Source organism: Tribolium castaneum, chromosome 8 (assembly GCF_031307605.1).
Source record: "Tribolium castaneum strain GA2 chromosome 8, icTriCast1.1, whole genome shotgun sequence".
NCBI classification, from domain to species: Eukaryota; Metazoa; Arthropoda; class Insecta; order Coleoptera; family Tenebrionidae; genus Tribolium; species Tribolium castaneum.
The window spans coordinates 13625184-13641636 of NC_087401.1; the positions used below are offsets into that span (position 1 = coordinate 13625184).

Genomic DNA, 16453 nt, shown 5'->3' on the forward strand with positions numbered 1-16453 from the left:
AACTAGTCACTTATTTAGCAGAATCAATGTGACCAACCAAAGAAAATTCGGCCACTTTAAGCAGTGCCAACCAAAGTGGGAGATTAATAGTTGGAGGAAGGAGCTCGAGGTTCGACCATTGAAACGTCACTGATATTGTATTATATATTTAGCTGTTTTATTTCATATAATCAAATGAATATAAGGATAATATTAGTTTTTAATCATTTGAAGATTGTTGGCCAAGCACCCACAGAATTTTATAACAAAATAAAGCACATTTTAGTACTCTTTTTACGCTTTCTTTGATAATTAGAATAACTTAACTGCATGGATCCTGCTAAATAATAACAACGAAACAATTCTATCCAGTCGGCTTTTTCCATCTGTATTATTGCACAATTGTGGAAACGCTCATCACGTATGTAATAAATCAGAAAATGAAAGAAAAATGAAATCCAAAGAAAAAAATTATATATTTAACGGATCCAGACACCTTAGACGTTGCGTGTTTTTTAACATTCTTGTTGTTTAGACGTTTGAGTCGCAGTTCGAAATCCGGGTGGACTTGATATTTGTGTATTTAATTCGCTAGTAAACCAACTCAGATTCTGTTGTTGTTGCTGTGTTGTATTATTTAAATGTGATGAATAATTTGAATAACTCGGCTGTTGTTGTTGCAACTGTTGTGTGAAATTTGAAAATGCGTTATTCGTAAATTCGTGCGATCGTAACGATCCGTTCGGTATTTGTTGTGTACCTAACTGTTGTTGTAACGATCTGAAAGGATTATTTATCGGTCCCATTATTGGGTAGTGACGACTGGTTGTGACTATTGCCGAATCGAAATCCTTCCAATCGTTACAGCTGTTTGCATCTGCAAAAAATTCCACCCTTTCGTTTACTAAACCAATCAAAACGCACAAAATTGTACTCACTTTTCTGCTGTTGTTGTGGTGGCGGTGGCGGCTGCACTTGCGAATTATAACTAGGCCAGTTTTGTTGTTGTTGTTGTGTTGATGAACTAATTTGTTGATTTGACATATTTAAAAATGGTAAAATTTTACTACCTACAAATAGTACAAAAAAATATTATAATTACACTAAATTAGGGAAAAACCCACCGAATGAATTCATATGTGTTGTCGGTTGTACAAAACCGGGCGGGGGCGGGGGTAAGTGACTTTTACCGCTCTGACTGTGGACCACACCGTTCATTTGACTCGACGACATACCTCCTCTAACTGCAACAAAAAAAAAATACAAAATTTAATCATTATTTGTTTTTTATTACCTATTACATATTGAATTAGTGAATAATCAATGATAATAATAATAATTTCCACAGCTTAAAGTGCGAGGGCTGTCATTATGCAACGAGCGTAAGCGAGTGGCATACCCGAGAACTTTCAATTTTTTTTGTAAAAAAAGTAGGCTTCAAATATTACCAACAAAAAAACGAAATTATTCAAGAATTGCGAATCTGTTTTAATTTTTCACACATTACTTACCATTACTATGTGCCTTATAACTCTGTTCGTTCGCTATAAGCTCAGCCAAGGCCTTCTGCGTCTCCTGGAAGGGATCAAAGCCCAAATCGTCCTCCGCATGTGTCCGACTCTTTTGCACTGGTTGTGGATTCTGATACATCTGTCCTTGAAACCCTCCCCCATAGCCATTCTGTGCCACTACATCACCATTCATAAACCCGCCATAACTCTGATTCTGTTGCTTCAACGAGAGATTCACTAAATGTTCCTCGATTTTTTTCTGTTGCAACAAGAACAAACGATCCTGATTGATAAAATAATTATTCACTTGAAACCCGTTCATATTATGATTCATCGTAAAACCGTTACTCTCTTTCTGGCCATTTTTCGTATGAAAATCCATAAAAAACTTGGACATGTGTTGATCCAAACCCGACTCTTTACCGAAATAATTCTCCGATGTTGTTGTTGTTGTGGTGGCTGGTTGTGGTGGTTTGGTATAACCGTTATTTTTGGCTGTTGTAAGTGAGGCTTCGATAATATTACGAAAATCGTCGGTGCGGAAAAACGAATCGATTGGCGATTGACTCGATTCGGACCGAACTGTTGTCTCGCTTGTTTTATTAAAACCGAAAGCTGCGGCCCAATCTTCGCTCGTGTTTATGTCGGGGAGAGAATCGGTTAGAAGAGACGGTGATGTTTGATTGGGACTGTCGTCGTCTTCTCGATTTTCGGGGACGATTTTTTGGAACGAATTGTGCGAAAAAAAACTCGTGTTATCGTCCAATATTGATAATTTCTCTCCACTCTCTTTCTTCGTCTCTTCCTTATCCTTTGCGACTTTAACTTCGGGCTTCTTCTCCTTCTTCTCTTTCGATTTTTCTTTACTTTTGCCTTTCGTAACTTTATCTTTACTTTCCGTCGACTTCTCCGCCTTCTTTTCCTTACTATTCTCCTTTTCGGAATTCAACTGTGGCCAATTATCCTTATTTGTGCCATTCGTTGGCGTCGCAGCCGCCACCGGTTCTTTACTTTTTGTTGTCGGTTTTGTCTCTGTTGTTGTCACGTTCGTATTATTGTTATTAGTCCGTTGTAACAGCGCTTCGTGTAATTTCTTTTCGTATTCTTGATGTTTCCCGGCGTGCATTTGCTCTTTCGTAAAACTAGCTTCAGGATCTCCTTTAAAACGAAAATAAAAGTACTATTCAAGTGAACTGATGTTTCAATTAATTTAATAATGATAATAATTAGACACAACAACTCACCGAAATCATGGAGGTACATACAGTCCGGTTTTGGACATGGTTGATTTTTCATAAAGTGACTGCAATATTTCGTCGTTCCTAAACTGGATTTTACGAGACGTCCGTCGATTGTTATGTTATTGACACTTTCAATGGCGCGTAAAGCGTCATCGCTTTTCATATACGTCACGTAGGCACCTGAAAAAACAAAACACGACCTCAGAAGCATGATTTTTTTTTCGGAAATCGGCTGAAATGTGGCTGAAACAGGCCACAAACTGTGCATGTGTGTAATGTTGGTTGCATATGTCTGATTTTACTAAAAAAAAATAAATGAAAATAATAAACAAGATTAAGTTAGTTGGTTTGCAACTAATAATTGTCTGCACATTGTGTCAGTGTAATAGAAAATTCTATAAATAGATGACTACGTAAAAATAGAAACGAAATGAATATTAAATGCCAATGTCAAATTAATAAGGGGTCAATGTTTTGTGCATAAAATGCGCCAAAAAAAATGAAAATCGTCACGTTTGGACCAAGAAATACACTACAATGTTGCCAACGTATTAGGAAATCACGTGCCTTATCAATTATTGCCCAATTACGAATCGAAATGTTTCATTGAAAAAAATGTGAAACTTGTAGATTCCTTAGAAATTTTACCATATCTTGTAATATAAATTCCAAATTATTGTTACAGTATCAAAAATATTTGCATAATTGTGTAATTTTTTTCAATTTATGTGAAATTATTATGTTAAGACGGTTCACAAAAAAAATCAGTAAAATTTTTCAAAACATTATAGCGAGTTAAGTATAACAAGACATATACAGGATGTTTTTTAAAAAACGGCAGGCACTGTAGAATTTTTATTCATGACCCGATTTCGAAAATAAAAAAATCAATTAAATGTCTTTTAATTACTACACTTTACATTTCATACAAAAGTGATGCTTTTAACAGTTTTCTAATGTCCTAGTATATCTAAGAATAATTTGGAAACAAATATTAAATAATTGTCCTAAAAATGTTTATTAAAATAGTGAATTTGTTTTTTTAAATAACCGCTTGAAAATATTTTATCCAATTTAAAAATCACATGGTTGTGGATTTAATTGAGCTAATGGATAATTGATCAAAACTTAAAATGTAAAATTTGTAAGAAATATCTATAAACTATATCAATATTTAATTCACATGAAAAACCGTGACACAATGGTAATAATTTCGTTTGAAAATAAAATGAAGCTTAAAAATAAATTTGTAAATGAAAATAAATCTTGTTTCTGCAAGTCTTTCGTTTTCAACTCTGCCTTATTATTTTTAATTTTCCATCAATTTCTTGAGTTCATTTTAAAAAAAAATTGATTGATTCGTGACTTTTCGACGAAAATACTGCAACGAATATTATTACAAAATTATTTCTTTCCTTGTTGACATTTTGCTGTGATTTAAAACATAACGACAAGACTCAGTAACCAATAAGTGTTGTGAATTTTAGAAAACTTTTAATTATTAATTTATACGCGATTTTTTAAATCTCGAGTGCTTTGTGTGTGTGTGCCAATGGAAGGGATCTTCAAAGAAAAATCCGGATGAAAGGGTTAGTATGTAACAATTTTTTCAGAAAAATTCCATTAAATATTTGTAATAATTAAACTCAATAGTAAATGGTACAGAAATGTCTAGATATAAAGGGAAAAAACACTAAAAGAACCTTTCTATTAAAGTTATCGATAAATAACGAATTACAAATAAATAATGTGGCGACGGTGTCTAACAATCGTGATCGTAATAGAAATGAATTATTTTTAAAACGGTTTCTTAGAAAGTAATACCCAGTGGTGGCAAATCAAAAAATTTTAATTTATTGATGAATTAATGTATTTAAATTCAAGAAACTTCTAGGGACTTATGGTACATTTAAAAATAATTATTCATTAGTGTGAGAGACCAATTTTTTAGTATAACACATAGAAGCATTAAATAATAATCAAAACTGAAGAAGCTAACAAAATAAGTTTGTAGCTCAGCTATTCCAGGAGTAATGCAACCAGACACCGAAATTTTCAAAATAATTTCAGTATTATTGGATAGTTTCTTACAAAATACGCGATTCGGTTTAAATTTAATGTATTTTGCAACAAGTTTTTTTTGTTGTTGTGGATTTAAAAAGGGAGAGGATAACAACCATTTAAAGTGAAGTAATTCATTGGGTTCTAAAATTTACATACACTGTCTTGTGGACGATAACATAAAATACTGTTGATAGCTGACGTACAAATGTTTAATAGTTATTCAAGAGTGTTTTTCTATATTTAGAAAAAAAATTCTATATGTTCGTAAATTCTGTTGTCCCGTCCGTACATTAAAGTCTTTAATAATTAAAAACCGTCTCAATTTTTTTTTTATTATTTTCATTCACAAGCCACATTTGCCAATAAACAACGTACCTCTGAGTTAGTGCGCCTTTTTAAGCACCTGTATTATATATTATGTGCTGATTTTCTTTTTTTAAATACAGTAGGTCGGTTTAAGAAGAAGACAAGGTTATAGGGTGAGTGCTTTTAATTTTTTTTCATAGAATGCCACGCGATTTTTGAATGCAAAAATTCTATGACAATAAATATTCGTTATAATTAAATTAATTAATAAAGTTGTTGCAAAAAATGACAAGATTGCCAAATTAAAATTGCGAATTTGTTACCAACAAATTTATACCAAAATATAGTGTTTTATCTTCAAAATTTAAAAACTTTCGACCAAACAAAAATGTCACCTTTGGTGAAAGGGAAAAAAATGCTGAAATTTAGCCACAATTGCATTGTCGAAAAATTGCGAAATGTCAATAACATTCTCAATTTGTTTTTATAACCTTGCAACTTTCACTTACTTGCGCTGGGCCCCTGTGAGCCCGCATACGCCGTCGACTGATTAATAACGACTTTATGTATCTTGCCAAACTTGCCGAAATACTCGTGCCTTTTGAGCACCTCGGGCTCGGCTAATCTCATCGGCAGCCCCACCACAAACACCAGATTCTTTTGCACGACCCTAACACTCGCTAGATGTTTCCTGCTCTCGCTCAGCTTCGCCTTCCTCTGCTGATCCCTCTGTCTCTTCTCGGCCTTGAGCTTCGCCACTTGCTCCTGAGACAGGGGGATGAAGTCGGCGGGGTCCTCCGAGTAGGCCTTGCGGCACGCTGGACACAGACCGTTTTCATCGGTCCGGATTCTGTGCCAGCAGAACCGACAAATCTGTCCAAATTTCATTGAGTTTTCGCTTGCGGTTAGGGGAGGGGGGCCTCACCTGATAGCCGCAAGTGCACGGGAAAAAGTTCAAATCGTCCACCTCGAGGGGCTCCATGCACAGGGGGCACTCGACTTGCTCTTCCCCGCTTTGATTCAACACTGACATTGCGCGATCACCTGCACAGACAATGGACGATGAGTTGGGACAAGGGGGCCAACCATCTGTCAAACGGTTTCTGCCCGATTTCGGCACGAAATCGCGCTCGGGGGGCCCCCAGCGCTTCGGAACGCCGTCAAAACCACACTTTATGCAATAGTTGGTGAATCTCGCGAGCGACTGGGGAGCGGGACGGGGGCTAGGGGGGCCCCCGAGTGCGATACTTACGCTAAATTTCGGGGGAATTGAGAGAGAAACGGCGGCGATTTCGGACAAAAACACGCGAATCCGTGCGAAAACGTAATTTACTTACTGAATTTTCAGATTAGACAGATTGGAAATATGGCGACTATGATCTCGTAGGCTTGCGCATGCGCTCCAAACACATTCACCTACTAAAGCCACGTTTACACTTGTCAGGGATGAAACCTTTGTTTACAAAATGTCAGAAAAAACTACGTCAAAGGGGGGAGTGTGGGAGGGAGGGAGTAATGATTTTATCAATGGGTTTGTTGTTGCAATCGAGAACAAAAAAACGGTGATTGTTTGGATAAGATGCGTCAGCTTTGTTTATTGAGATTATTTACAGAAAATTCCATTACAATTATTTCGCGAAACGAGCGCACGTAATTAATTTATTACTTTCTACGAAATTTGACATCGTTGCCAATTTAACAAAACAAAAAATTGAGTTTCAAAGACTCCCATCCCACGCCGCCTCTGATACCCTGCCTTATATCAATTTTTTTAACAAACATGGCACAATTCATTGTTTTTTATAATCAAATCAGTGTCGAAATTCTGTCTTTGATATTATGCACATCAGGGACAGTCCGGGCCTCTGATTAAAAACAAAAAAAAAATACAGGCAAAATTAGAAAAAAATTGTAAACTTTTACCAATTTGGTTGTCAGTTCAAAAAAAAGTTATAGAGAATTAAATTTCCCATATAAAATTCTTCTACAGTTTGGCCAACAGACATAGTATTTCACAACTACCAACTTATTTCATTAAAATTGTTGACACATCCCAGCGGACAAATCGCAAAAATGCCAATAATTTGTTAAGATTTTAATAAAACATACAAAACAAAATCACCCTTCTTCGCTGGACGTTTCCGGCTCTGACTCCGAGTCCAGATAGTTATGTTTTTTGCTAAAACACGCAATTTAACCAAACGTCGGTAACACAGAAACCTGCTATAATACATTACCCATCTTTCTTCGAGCGCGGTGTTGTCTTTTTCGAAGTTCCTCTAGATTTGGGAGAACTCTTTTTCGAAGGTGTTCTTTTACCAGATGTTGTTTTTTCGGACATTTCGGTAATTGACGGCAGCCTACTTTCTGTACGGGATGAATCATTTGCTGGACCACTACCTGTGGTTGTATAATCTTCTTCTTCTTCTATTTTTTTTCGGCTCTTGACCTCAGCCGGTGGACTTGAGGTGTAATCCTCATCGTCAATACAAAAACAACCTATTTTATTTATTTTAATAATTTATAACTACGGATATCTAAAGGTTAGGATACGAAACGACGTACAAATAAAATGTTCCCGTTTTCGTAGTTCCGTTAATGTCGCTAGAGAGCGCAGTTGTTCCATTACATTACATAAATTTGAAAAAAAAAATGATAAATTTTAAATTTTTTTCTCATGTTTCTTATGAAAATTTTAGTCGTCAGTTTTTCTGTCTGTTAAAGAGAGCAAAGCTCAACATTTCTGCATTTTTTCCAAGTAATTAATGAATTAATTTAAAGTGCTTTATTTTTTTGGGTTTTTGCAATTTTGTATCTCGTTTCATCTCGTAACCTAAAGCCCAAAAACGCCTTACCTTGACTCGATTCTGATGATTTGGTTTTGTCCTGATATGAGTATTTGCTTGATACTAAAGACGTGCATGTTGTTGTACTGCGCCCCCCTTCGGGGGAGCACGCTATAAATGTAACCAAATTAAATTAAAAATAAAAAACATATTTAATTAATTACGTTTCAACACCGTTTTCATTCTGTAATAAACACACATAGTTCCAAAAATAACCCAAATCATTAGCATGACCAAAATCGCGAAAATAATCATACTAGCTTTGGTCATATGAAACTTAGCCAATAGCGTTTGACTTTGAGCAGTTTGCGTATTTTGCCGAAAATCATCGATGTGTTGCTCGGCACCGCCTCCACTAACACCTGAAACGGGTAAAATAGCGGCAAATTCAAACCCCCCGCGTTTTTACCTAGCTTTATTATCGTGCTCCGCACACGAAGGATTCCCCCAAAAGCTGCATAAAACTTTTCATCGGCCAGTCGTGGCACGACTTGATCATCAATCCATCGGACGAAATCGCACCGAAACTTGTCGATGTTTTCCGATTTGGTGTTTTTTAATTGTAGACATTTGTACGAAGTTACGAAAAAATTCATGACGAGGTAACTCGATGTGTTGGCCTCGATGTTGTGCAAAGGACACGTTTTCGTAGGAAGGGCTATTGCGCTAGGTTTGGTGTTTGAATCGAAAAAGGGCAAAGGGAGGGTTGCGTCACAGTGTCCAGATTGTTCCGTTTTTTCCACAAATATTAAATTGTCGCATTGTTCTTTCGCAATTGGGTCTTGTAACGGAATGGGCCGGATTTGTAAATTATCAACTAGGGGAAGGGGGGGAAATAAGTGGTACAGGCGCCATCATAAAGAATGTCATTCCTATAATCACGGCCGGCTTGCAAAAACCACAGTCGAAATTTTTTGGGTCTATAAGCATTCCTTGTAATTTTAACCCAAATTTTCATGGTATGGGCGTGAAGTGTAAAAAACACCTTGGATTTTTCACTATTTCAATTTCGGAGTGAGCAAGTTTCCAATTTTTCAAAATAGTATTATTTATTTTCAACATAATAAGAAATTGAATGCAAAAAAAATCATTCGATAGCTTTAAAAATAACAAAAATATAAGCTTTTTGTCTGGCGGTTTGACAGCTTGATGACGTCACGCGGCATAAACTGTTCACAAGGTAGCTGCGATTTACACAATACTGTTCCTTTCGGCATTGTATTGAGATCTCTGGGTAATTTTATCGACTTTAAAGAAATAAATATTGAAAGAAGGTGTTATTTGTGATGATTGAAGTAATTTGTTTAAGTAGATACTGTAATAAATCACTAATAACTAATAATAATCCATTTTAATAATCACACAAAAATCAGCGTTTCCGATTTTTTTTGCTTTATTTCTTTCTGTATGCCTTCGAATTTTTTCAGATTTTTTCTACAATTTCTTTTAGATAATAAATATTAATTGATGAGAAATATTTATATTAATAAAATATTATTTTATTTAAAAAAATTACAAATAATAACTAATAGAATTTTTTTTAATTTCTAGAACAAGCGATGCTTGCAAAATGTTTTGTACAAAAAATATGTAAAAAATAAGTGTTCTACAAACGACTTCTTATTAAAGATATCGTCTCTTGCATAAACAGAAATACAATTTCTTTATTTGTCAATGCTTTTGAAGATACGTTCGATGAATAAGTAGGTGTGGTTTATAATTATAAACCTAGAGTTTTCAAAGATATGTAATTACGATTTTCTTGTTTTTTAAAGTTGTAATGTTCTCATTTTTTGATATCAAACGGTTTTATAACGTGGGATTTTCAAATTTTATTTATTTAATTTAGCGCTAATAGTTCATTAAACATTCATAAAAGATATAGGAGTGCAATAGCTAAATGGAAAAAATTGAGGAACAGCGAAGTAATTTTGGAAACATATTAATTTTAACCAGATACAGCCCCTCAAAGAATCGAATTTTCGACTTTAAGGTCTCATAACTTTTTTATTTTTGCGAATATAAAAAAAATAAAAGTACCATTAGTTTTATAATTATAAAGATTATTAATGGTGTTAATTTAAAAAAAAAATGGCAACTTTCTCATTGTCAGGTAAAAAATAGGAGGAATTTTATTATAAAAAAACTATTGCAATAATTTGAAAACAAACATTTTTTAATGTAGTTTTTTGCATTCCATACATACTGTGAAAATTTGGGATTGAAACGGGTTAGAAACTCTATCGTTTGCTATATAAGTTTTTTCTTTTGGGCAAATAGAAGTATTTATTTTTTCGCTGGCACTAAAACTTGAAACACCCTATATTTACAAAAAACAAAAACGTTAGAAAAATTTTTATGATGTTTATTTTGTTAATTGTTAAGTCTTTAACAATTTAACCTCTTTAATAAACCATTAACTTTAATAATATAATAAAAATAAATAAATTAAATAATAAATAATTAATAATAATAATAAAAAAAGTAAGATGGCATTTAAAAAAAATTATAACTGGAAAACTAACAGAAATTAAAAAAAAAATCCGGAAAAATGTTCATATTTTTAAACTACATTACGAAAAAACTAATTATTAGGTACCTGTAAATAAGTTTTTTCGTAGTGTTTTGTTTTTGTTTAACATTTAACAAATAAATTTGTTTTGAATAGAATTGAAGTTTTCTTGAAAAAATTTAGAGTATACTTTTAGACATATTTTCAGTTTTTATATATATATTTATGCTTAATATTTAAATATTAAGCATATTTTAGTGCTTACTTTCGTCTTAAAAAAAGATTTTCGGCTGTGATTTACACTTAGCCCCCTGTTGTTTATAGGGGTGACATTCTTCAAGACCATGACTGTACCAATGAACTAAAAAAAACTTAAAAACTTACGGTTTTGGGGCAAAGGCTGCGCCCATCCTTGCCCATTGCTTCGCAAAAACAATTTAAGTTCATCAAAAAGCCCCAAAAGTATGGAAATACTGTTATAATCGATAAAACCGGCGTAAAATGCGTACTTGGCAATTGGCAGAACGGCATGTCGTAAATAACCCCCTGAAAACGTCACTTAAACACACCAACAAATTCGGGACTTTACCCAATAAATCCGTCAGTGCTAGCAACGTAATGTGCTTGGTTTTGCCGCGCGTTTCCTTGCGCACGATTTCGAGAACTAGGCGGAAATATTCGACCAAATCCTTGACAAACTCGTCCGAATCTATCACAAGGATCGAAGTGCACGGTAACAGATCCTCAAGGATCATCCGTGTGGTCAAAAGGGCCACATTTTCGGACGACCAACACTCTTTCACTCTATCGGCTTTAGTGAATAAAGTCGTTCCGACGTTTAAATCGGCCGGACGTCCGCGTTTTAACAAAAATAACAAAAATAGGAAAAAAGGTAGAAATGACATTTAGGACGCTTCAACCATACCACTTGATTTATTCTAGTGAACTACAGAATTCAAAGGCTCGGCCTTAATATTAGCCAGATTAAGTCTATTGTCGAGCTCATCGTCAATGAGTCCCACGATGGCCCTAAAAGTGATAATTACGACCATCGGGGGCTCCGGGGAATAACTTACACGTTGTCTCCCCGAATTATGTGGAGTCCTAACATGACCTGCTCCACGCCCGAAGTGGTGGAATAGACGCGTTCGTGCGACTCGTCGATTATCACATTGATGGTTTGGTCGAAACCCTTCAAAGTCCCCTGAAACTGCGGTCAAAAAGCGCCCAAAAAACACACAAAACTTACAATAAAGTTGCGGCCATCGGAGGTTATTATCGAGACTGTATCTACAAACGAGTTAAGTTTAAGTGAGTTTGGAGTTATTAACGTGGGAAAGGATACGGTTGACGAAAGAATCGAGTCCTGAAGCCATTTCTGGCCTTTTTACCACGAAATCTTCGTATATTTACGAACGAAAAAGTGCGGTTAGTTGACACTGTTGGTGACAAAACCAAATTCCCAACAAGTCCAATAAGTCATCAAAATTTTCGAGTCATTAAAGTCATTAAAGACTGTGTCTAATCACCACAGCTAATGCCTGGAAGTTTGTTTTTTAATTATTAATTAAAAACCGTTCGGTCTTGTGGACTTGGCGCGCCTCCGGCAGGTGACAGCTGTCACACACCTGTCACTGGCTAGTCAAAAAAAGGTCCTTGTTTTCGCGTATTTTTTCGAATAAAAATGAGTGAACTAGTGTGGGGCATCAAGAACGGCGATTTGGACCAGGTGAAGGACATAGTGGAGAAAAAGGTGAGTGGTTTCAACCCCCTTGTGACTTGCTGTGTGCACCGCCCTTTTGCCAGGCTGTTAACATAAACGAACTGATCGACGGGCGCCCCCCGATCCTGTACGCCGCCGATTACGGCCAGACTGACGTTATCCAGTATTTAATCTCGGCAGGAGCTGACGTTAACGTAAGTTGCCGGTGGTTTTGACCACGTTAATTGCCTTTTGCAGTCGAAAGACAAGCACGGGATCACCGCCATCCTGGCGGCGATCTGGGAGGGGCACAAAGACTGCGTTAAGCTGCTGCTGGCGCACGGCGCTTCGAAAAACGGAGTGGCCCCCGACGGGAAAACCTACCTCGAATGCGCCGAGAATAACGAAATCAGACAACTGCTGTCCTAAATGCTGTCCGAGAGATTATAAATTTTAAGGAACGAACGCAATAGAGTGCTTATTTATGGTTTATTAACGTCTAAATCTCAATAAATGTTTTTTCTATAATTACACGATTTGACTAACATTCACCCTAATCTAGCTTTTATCCTTAACAGCCTTTGTTTCTTTGTCAGTTTTGTTGCCGTCGCCTTTCACCACCTGAACCATTCGCAGCGTCAGCACGGCCAGAATGGCGTCCAACGGGTCCATGAACCCACGCTGCATCCACTTGGGAATTGTGGTTCTAGCGTGGGAAAAACCCAACTTTTGCAAAATGTAGTCAATGCCGTAGGGCTCTATGTACTTCCCCGCGACACTCAAAAGGCGCACAGTTGGCTCCAAATGCCACGTCTTGCAATTGTAATTGCGCCAATCCTTCGCGAAAATGTCGTCAATTGCGCCTTTTTTCGCCTGGCCTTCGGCCAATTTCCCCTTGTCTTGCAGGTCAACACTGCTGCGTTTTTCCCCGAAACCCAACTGAAACAAATGACTAGAGGGCGCCAACAACAAACAAAAAAGTAGCAATTGTACAGGGTGTGTCACCAAAACTGTTAGAACGGACAGGGTTTAAGAGGTTTAGAGAAAAACGAGTGACACATTCTCGGGTCCGTTTTTTGGGATAATAATTTTGGTCAAATTTCATCCCGTTATTGTCTTTTGCTTTCGGCTTATAATCAAAAGTTAACATTTTTAGCAAAATCTTAAAAAATTCATATCTTCCTTATTATAAAAGATACACGTTTGAAACAAAGACATTATACAGGTACTTTTTTACAGAGAATTTAATAATGTTATCGGCGATTTTTTTTAATCATTCATTTAGCTGTAATAACAAAGTTGTATTTTTCCAAAAGAGAATCATAGTTGGCTATGATATTTTCGAAAAGCTTATTTTTTTCAGAACTCAAAACAATATAAATATGGTTTGATATTTTTATATACTTTTGATAAAAAATATATTTAAAATATTTGAAAGTAGTTGGCCATGGAAATATTATTTCACATAAAAGGTGTGAATAATCTAGAAATTTTGTGAGCGGTTATTAAAGTAAAAAATGTGAAATTATAAAAATAAGCTATGTTAAAATTATTTTCAATTGAACAAATATACGAGCGTCACAGATTTTAATTACATAAAAAATGTGCAGAAAATTGCAAACGATGTGTCACTACCACTTGATGACACTTTTTTATGATTTAGTGAAGGTGACGTTGATAATGTGTATTTTTTTACCGCAGATGGAATTTGATTTTGGTGTTTGGATTGACATTTTTTTGTAAAATAAAATTTTATTGATACGCAATCATACAATTAATAAGATTTTTCTTCTTCCGACATTTCATGTTTAAAATTGGAAAATAAAATAACAACGTAAGCTTGCCATTTTAAATATAAAAACAAATAATTTTATTAATTGCAAAAATTTGATCTAATAATAATTTATTATGCTGTTTTTGAATTAATTAGGGTTTAAAAAATCATTAAATTATAAATAATTGTTAGGTAATACAATTTTGATAGTTTTAATTAAAAATCCAAAATTTTTTCATGGCCTACTATAACGAAAAAGCGAAATGTTTTGTTTTTTCTTAAATATTTAAAATTAATGTATTACACAAATAGACATATCAAATCAGAAAAAAATATGCTTTTTGAAAATGTCATAGCCAATTATGATTCATATTTAAAAAATAAAACTTTACTTTTAATAAGCGAAATAAAATTTAATTCAGACTTAAGACTACTTCGAATAAAGTTGACACTTAAATTAAAATTATCTGTATGACAAATTTTTGTGAATCAAGTAGGCATGAGCTTTTTTTACTCAAAGTTGACTATGATAAAAAAATTATCTGATTTTAATCTCTGATTTTAACCACATTTCAGTTTCGAATTTTTTTATTATTGCAAAAAAAATCAATGTAGTTTTTTGCATTTCACGTGAAGCGTTTGCGATATAATTTTTCTTTTGGGCCCTAAAACTTGAAACACCCTGTATATCCACCAGTTTTGCAAAACCTCTCACCACTTTCTCCTTTTCTTTAACGTATGACGTGATCAAGTCGTGGAGGAAGAAAAACGCCTCCGCATCAACAGTCACAAAAATATGATCCTCAAACTCTGTAATAAAACTGCACTCAACGGTCGGTTTTTCCCCGGAAATGTCGGGTACAGTCGCCGTTTGCAAATGCTCAGTTTTCAGGTGCAGTTGTAGACTAGGAAGTGCGAAAATAACTTCACGATTATGGTTCGGATCGGCTAATTTCGTATTATTTCGGCGTTCGATTGAATTATTACCATCACATTTTTCGCGTTCCAATGAGGGAAATTTGTCCACTTCTGTAAGTTTTTTAATTTAATTTGGTAACACTGTCGTTACTTATTAAAATTAGTTACCGTCAATTTGACTGTTGGCGAACGCGTAATGAAACCACTCTTGTAATGTTTTGAATTGTGGCGGGAAAATCACACTGCGACTCACTTTACAGACCGTGGCCATTGATAAATGTGTCTTGTAAGTGCTCAAACCGAGACTACAAGTCAGGGTTTGGACCACGTGAACGTCTTGTGCTGGTGTAGCTTCTGAAAAATTATAGTTACAAGGGCCGGGTCAGTAACCAAAATTACAGGTACCTGTATTTGATGGTATTTCTTGTCCTTCGGTATTGAATGTTATTGACGGTTCCCTTAAACTGAACAACGCCCATGACTTGCTTTTGAAATTAATACCATGGAAGCAAGCCAATGAGATGTTGTTACCGTGCAGTTCCATGGTGCCCCCTAAAAAATAGTAGTTTCCTGTAACTTAAAACTACGGAGGACTATAAGTTAGGAAACGAAAGGAGATACAAAGCGCAGGACGGGAACGTTTTTTTTTAACTTTTAGGTATCCGTACCTAGGTATTTCAATAACCCAGTTGTAGGCAAAATATAGTATTCAATTTGTGCATAAACGTAAATATATATATTTTTTAATTTTTCTAATAAAATAAAAAACCATTTTTTGATGAAAATTCGTTTTTAGATGTAAATATCATGCTCAGATATTCAAAAAAAGAAAAATAAAATAAAATAAGGCCCTAACTTTGTGTTTTTTTTCGGGCGTTTCTGATTTAAACACGTGATAAAATCTTCAAAAATACAAAAATATCTTCTTGTTTGACCAAGTTTTTAGTTCAGAGACGGTCTTCCAACCCAGAAAAACGCAAAATTAACATTGTCCTTTGAATAATTTGCTAGTTTTTTGGCTTATTTTCGACGGAATTTTCCAAAGTAAGAGCGTTTCCAAATTTTTGACATTTTTAACCAGATTCCATGCTCGCAAAAGTAAAAATTAAACACTAATTTTGAAGCAATTTAGTGATTTTTCGGCCAAATTTTGCGTTTTCAGTTGGAAAATGTGGTTAGACTCTTTAAAAATTATTTTTTTTGGCATTTCTGAATTAAACTCTTCCAAAAAAATTAACTTTTTAACTCAGAAAGGCTTTAGAAAGGGAAAAACAACACCTTTTTTTATAATAATTTGGTAATTATTCAGTCTTAATAATCAAGTTTGTGGTTAAAAAACGTGCTTAATGTTCAGAAAATGCAGAAATACGCTCATTTCCGGGATAATCCAGTGATTTTTCGGACCTGTTTAGTGAAATGCCGCGAAAAGATTCAGTTCTTAGCTCAGAAATTTACTTCGATGTTTCAAAGAAAACATTCAAATAACACAATTTTTAACTAATTTGATGAATTTTCAGCTTATTCTTGACGAAATAATTGCATTTCTGGTTAAAAAAACTCTCTAAAAGTTAGTTGATATTTATTCTGTTTCGAGCACTCC

The 16453-nt window shown here is 34.8% G+C and overlaps 4 protein-coding genes across 13 annotated transcripts in view; 1 reads left to right on the forward strand and 3 right to left on the reverse strand.

The window, feature by feature from the left end:
- Window positions 1–130: 130 nt before the first annotated feature.
- On the reverse strand, window positions 131–6594 carry Cnot4 (CCR4-NOT transcription complex subunit 4). 3 transcript variants are annotated; one of them, XM_008196587.3, is made up of 8 exons: window positions 6439–6594; window positions 6027–6145; window positions 5611–5974; window positions 2735–2911; window positions 1491–2648; window positions 1104–1223; window positions 918–1049; window positions 131–856 (listed from the first exon to the last, which is right to left on the reverse strand). In XM_008196587.3, the coding sequence occupies exons 2-8, from the start codon at window positions 6132–6134 to the stop codon at window positions 495–497; spliced, it is 2421 nt and encodes an 806-aa protein (XP_008194809.1). In that variant the 5' UTR covers window positions 6135–6145; window positions 6439–6594; the 3' UTR covers window positions 131–494. The 3 variants fall into 3 exon arrangements, with proteins under 3 accessions (XP_008194809.1, XP_015836425.1, XP_008194810.1); XM_015980939.2 differs by having other exon boundaries at window positions 1491–2645; window positions 6354–6502; XM_008196588.3 differs by having other exon boundaries at window positions 6354–6502.
- A 739-nt stretch (window positions 6595–7333) lies between these two features.
- On the reverse strand, window positions 7334–11946 carry LOC660995 (uncharacterized protein). 2 transcript variants are annotated; one of them, XM_015980942.2, is made up of 7 exons: window positions 11536–11663; window positions 11049–11488; window positions 10844–11005; window positions 8357–8764; window positions 8112–8309; window positions 7957–8058; window positions 7334–7600 (listed from the first exon to the last, which is right to left on the reverse strand). In XM_015980942.2, exons 2-7 carry the CDS (start codon window positions 11362–11364, stop codon window positions 7335–7337), a joined length of 1452 nt encoding a protein of 483 aa, XP_015836428.1. In that variant the 5' UTR covers window positions 11365–11488; window positions 11536–11663; the 3' UTR covers window position 7334. The 2 variants fall into 2 exon arrangements, with proteins under 2 accessions (XP_015836428.1, XP_972279.1); XM_967186.4 differs by lacking the exons at window positions 7334–7600; window positions 7957–8058; window positions 8112–8309; window positions 8357–8764; window positions 10844–11005 and adding exons at window positions 11709–11749; window positions 11805–11946 and having other exon boundaries at window positions 11374–11488.
- Window positions 11947–12071: 125 nt separating this feature from the next.
- LOC660937 (uncharacterized protein) lies at window positions 12072–12689 on the forward strand. Its single transcript, XM_967131.4, has 3 exons — window positions 12072–12212; window positions 12266–12376; window positions 12420–12689. The coding sequence occupies exons 1-3, from the start codon at window positions 12144–12146 to the stop codon at window positions 12588–12590; spliced, it is 351 nt and encodes a 116-aa protein (XP_972224.1). The 5' UTR covers window positions 12072–12143; the 3' UTR covers window positions 12591–12689.
- The window catches only part of tweek, a 49493-nt gene continuing 45673 nt past the window's right edge, over window positions 12634–16453 (reverse strand). For all 7 annotated transcript variants that reach the window (XM_015980936.2, XM_015980933.2, XM_015980938.2 and 4 more), the window contains 4 exons: window positions 15259–15405; window positions 15022–15207; window positions 14651–14964; window positions 12634–13100 (listed from right to left, as the gene is read on the reverse strand). In XM_015980936.2, coding sequence (XP_015836422.1) covers window positions 12720–13100; window positions 14651–14964; window positions 15022–15207; window positions 15259–15405 — 1028 coding nt within the window. In that variant the 3' untranslated portion in view covers window positions 12634–12719. The remainder of the gene's footprint in view (window positions 13101–14650; window positions 14965–15021; window positions 15208–15258; window positions 15406–16453) is intronic.

Bases quoted from the DNA above. Each gene is read 5' to 3' on its own strand.
- Cnot4 (XM_008196587.3), bottom strand. From the start codon at position 6,134: ATGTCAGTGTTGAATCAAAGCGGGGAAGAGCAAGTCGAGTGCCCCCTG. The intron at 5,975-6,026 runs GTGAGGCCCCCC...AAATTTGGACAG, and splicing joins CGTGCACTTGCGGCTATCAG to ATTTGTCGGTTCTGCTGGCA. The intron at 2,649-2,734 runs GTGAGTTGTTGT...TTCGTTTTAAAG, and splicing joins TATGTACCTCCATGATTTCG to GAGATCCTGAAGCTAGTTTT.
- LOC660995 (XM_015980942.2), bottom strand. From the start codon at position 11,364: ATGTCATTTCTACCTTTTTTCCTATTTTTGTTATTTTTGTTAAAACGC. The intron at 11,006-11,048 runs GTAAAGTCCCGA...TGACGTTTTCAG, and splicing joins AGCACTGACGGATTTATTGG to GGGGTTATTTACGACATGCC. The intron at 7,601-7,956 runs GTAAGGCGTTTT...TAAATAAAATAG, and splicing joins ATCATCAGAATCGAGTCAAG to GTTGTTTTTGTATTGACGAT.
- LOC660937 (XM_967131.4), top strand. From the start codon at position 12,144: ATGAGTGAACTAGTGTGGGGCATCAAGAACGGCGATTTGGACCAGGTG. The intron at 12,213-12,265 runs GTGAGTGGTTTC...CCCTTTTGCCAG, and splicing joins AGGACATAGTGGAGAAAAAG to GCTGTTAACATAAACGAACT. The intron at 12,377-12,419 runs GTAAGTTGCCGG...TGCCTTTTGCAG, and splicing joins CGGCAGGAGCTGACGTTAAC to TCGAAAGACAAGCACGGGAT.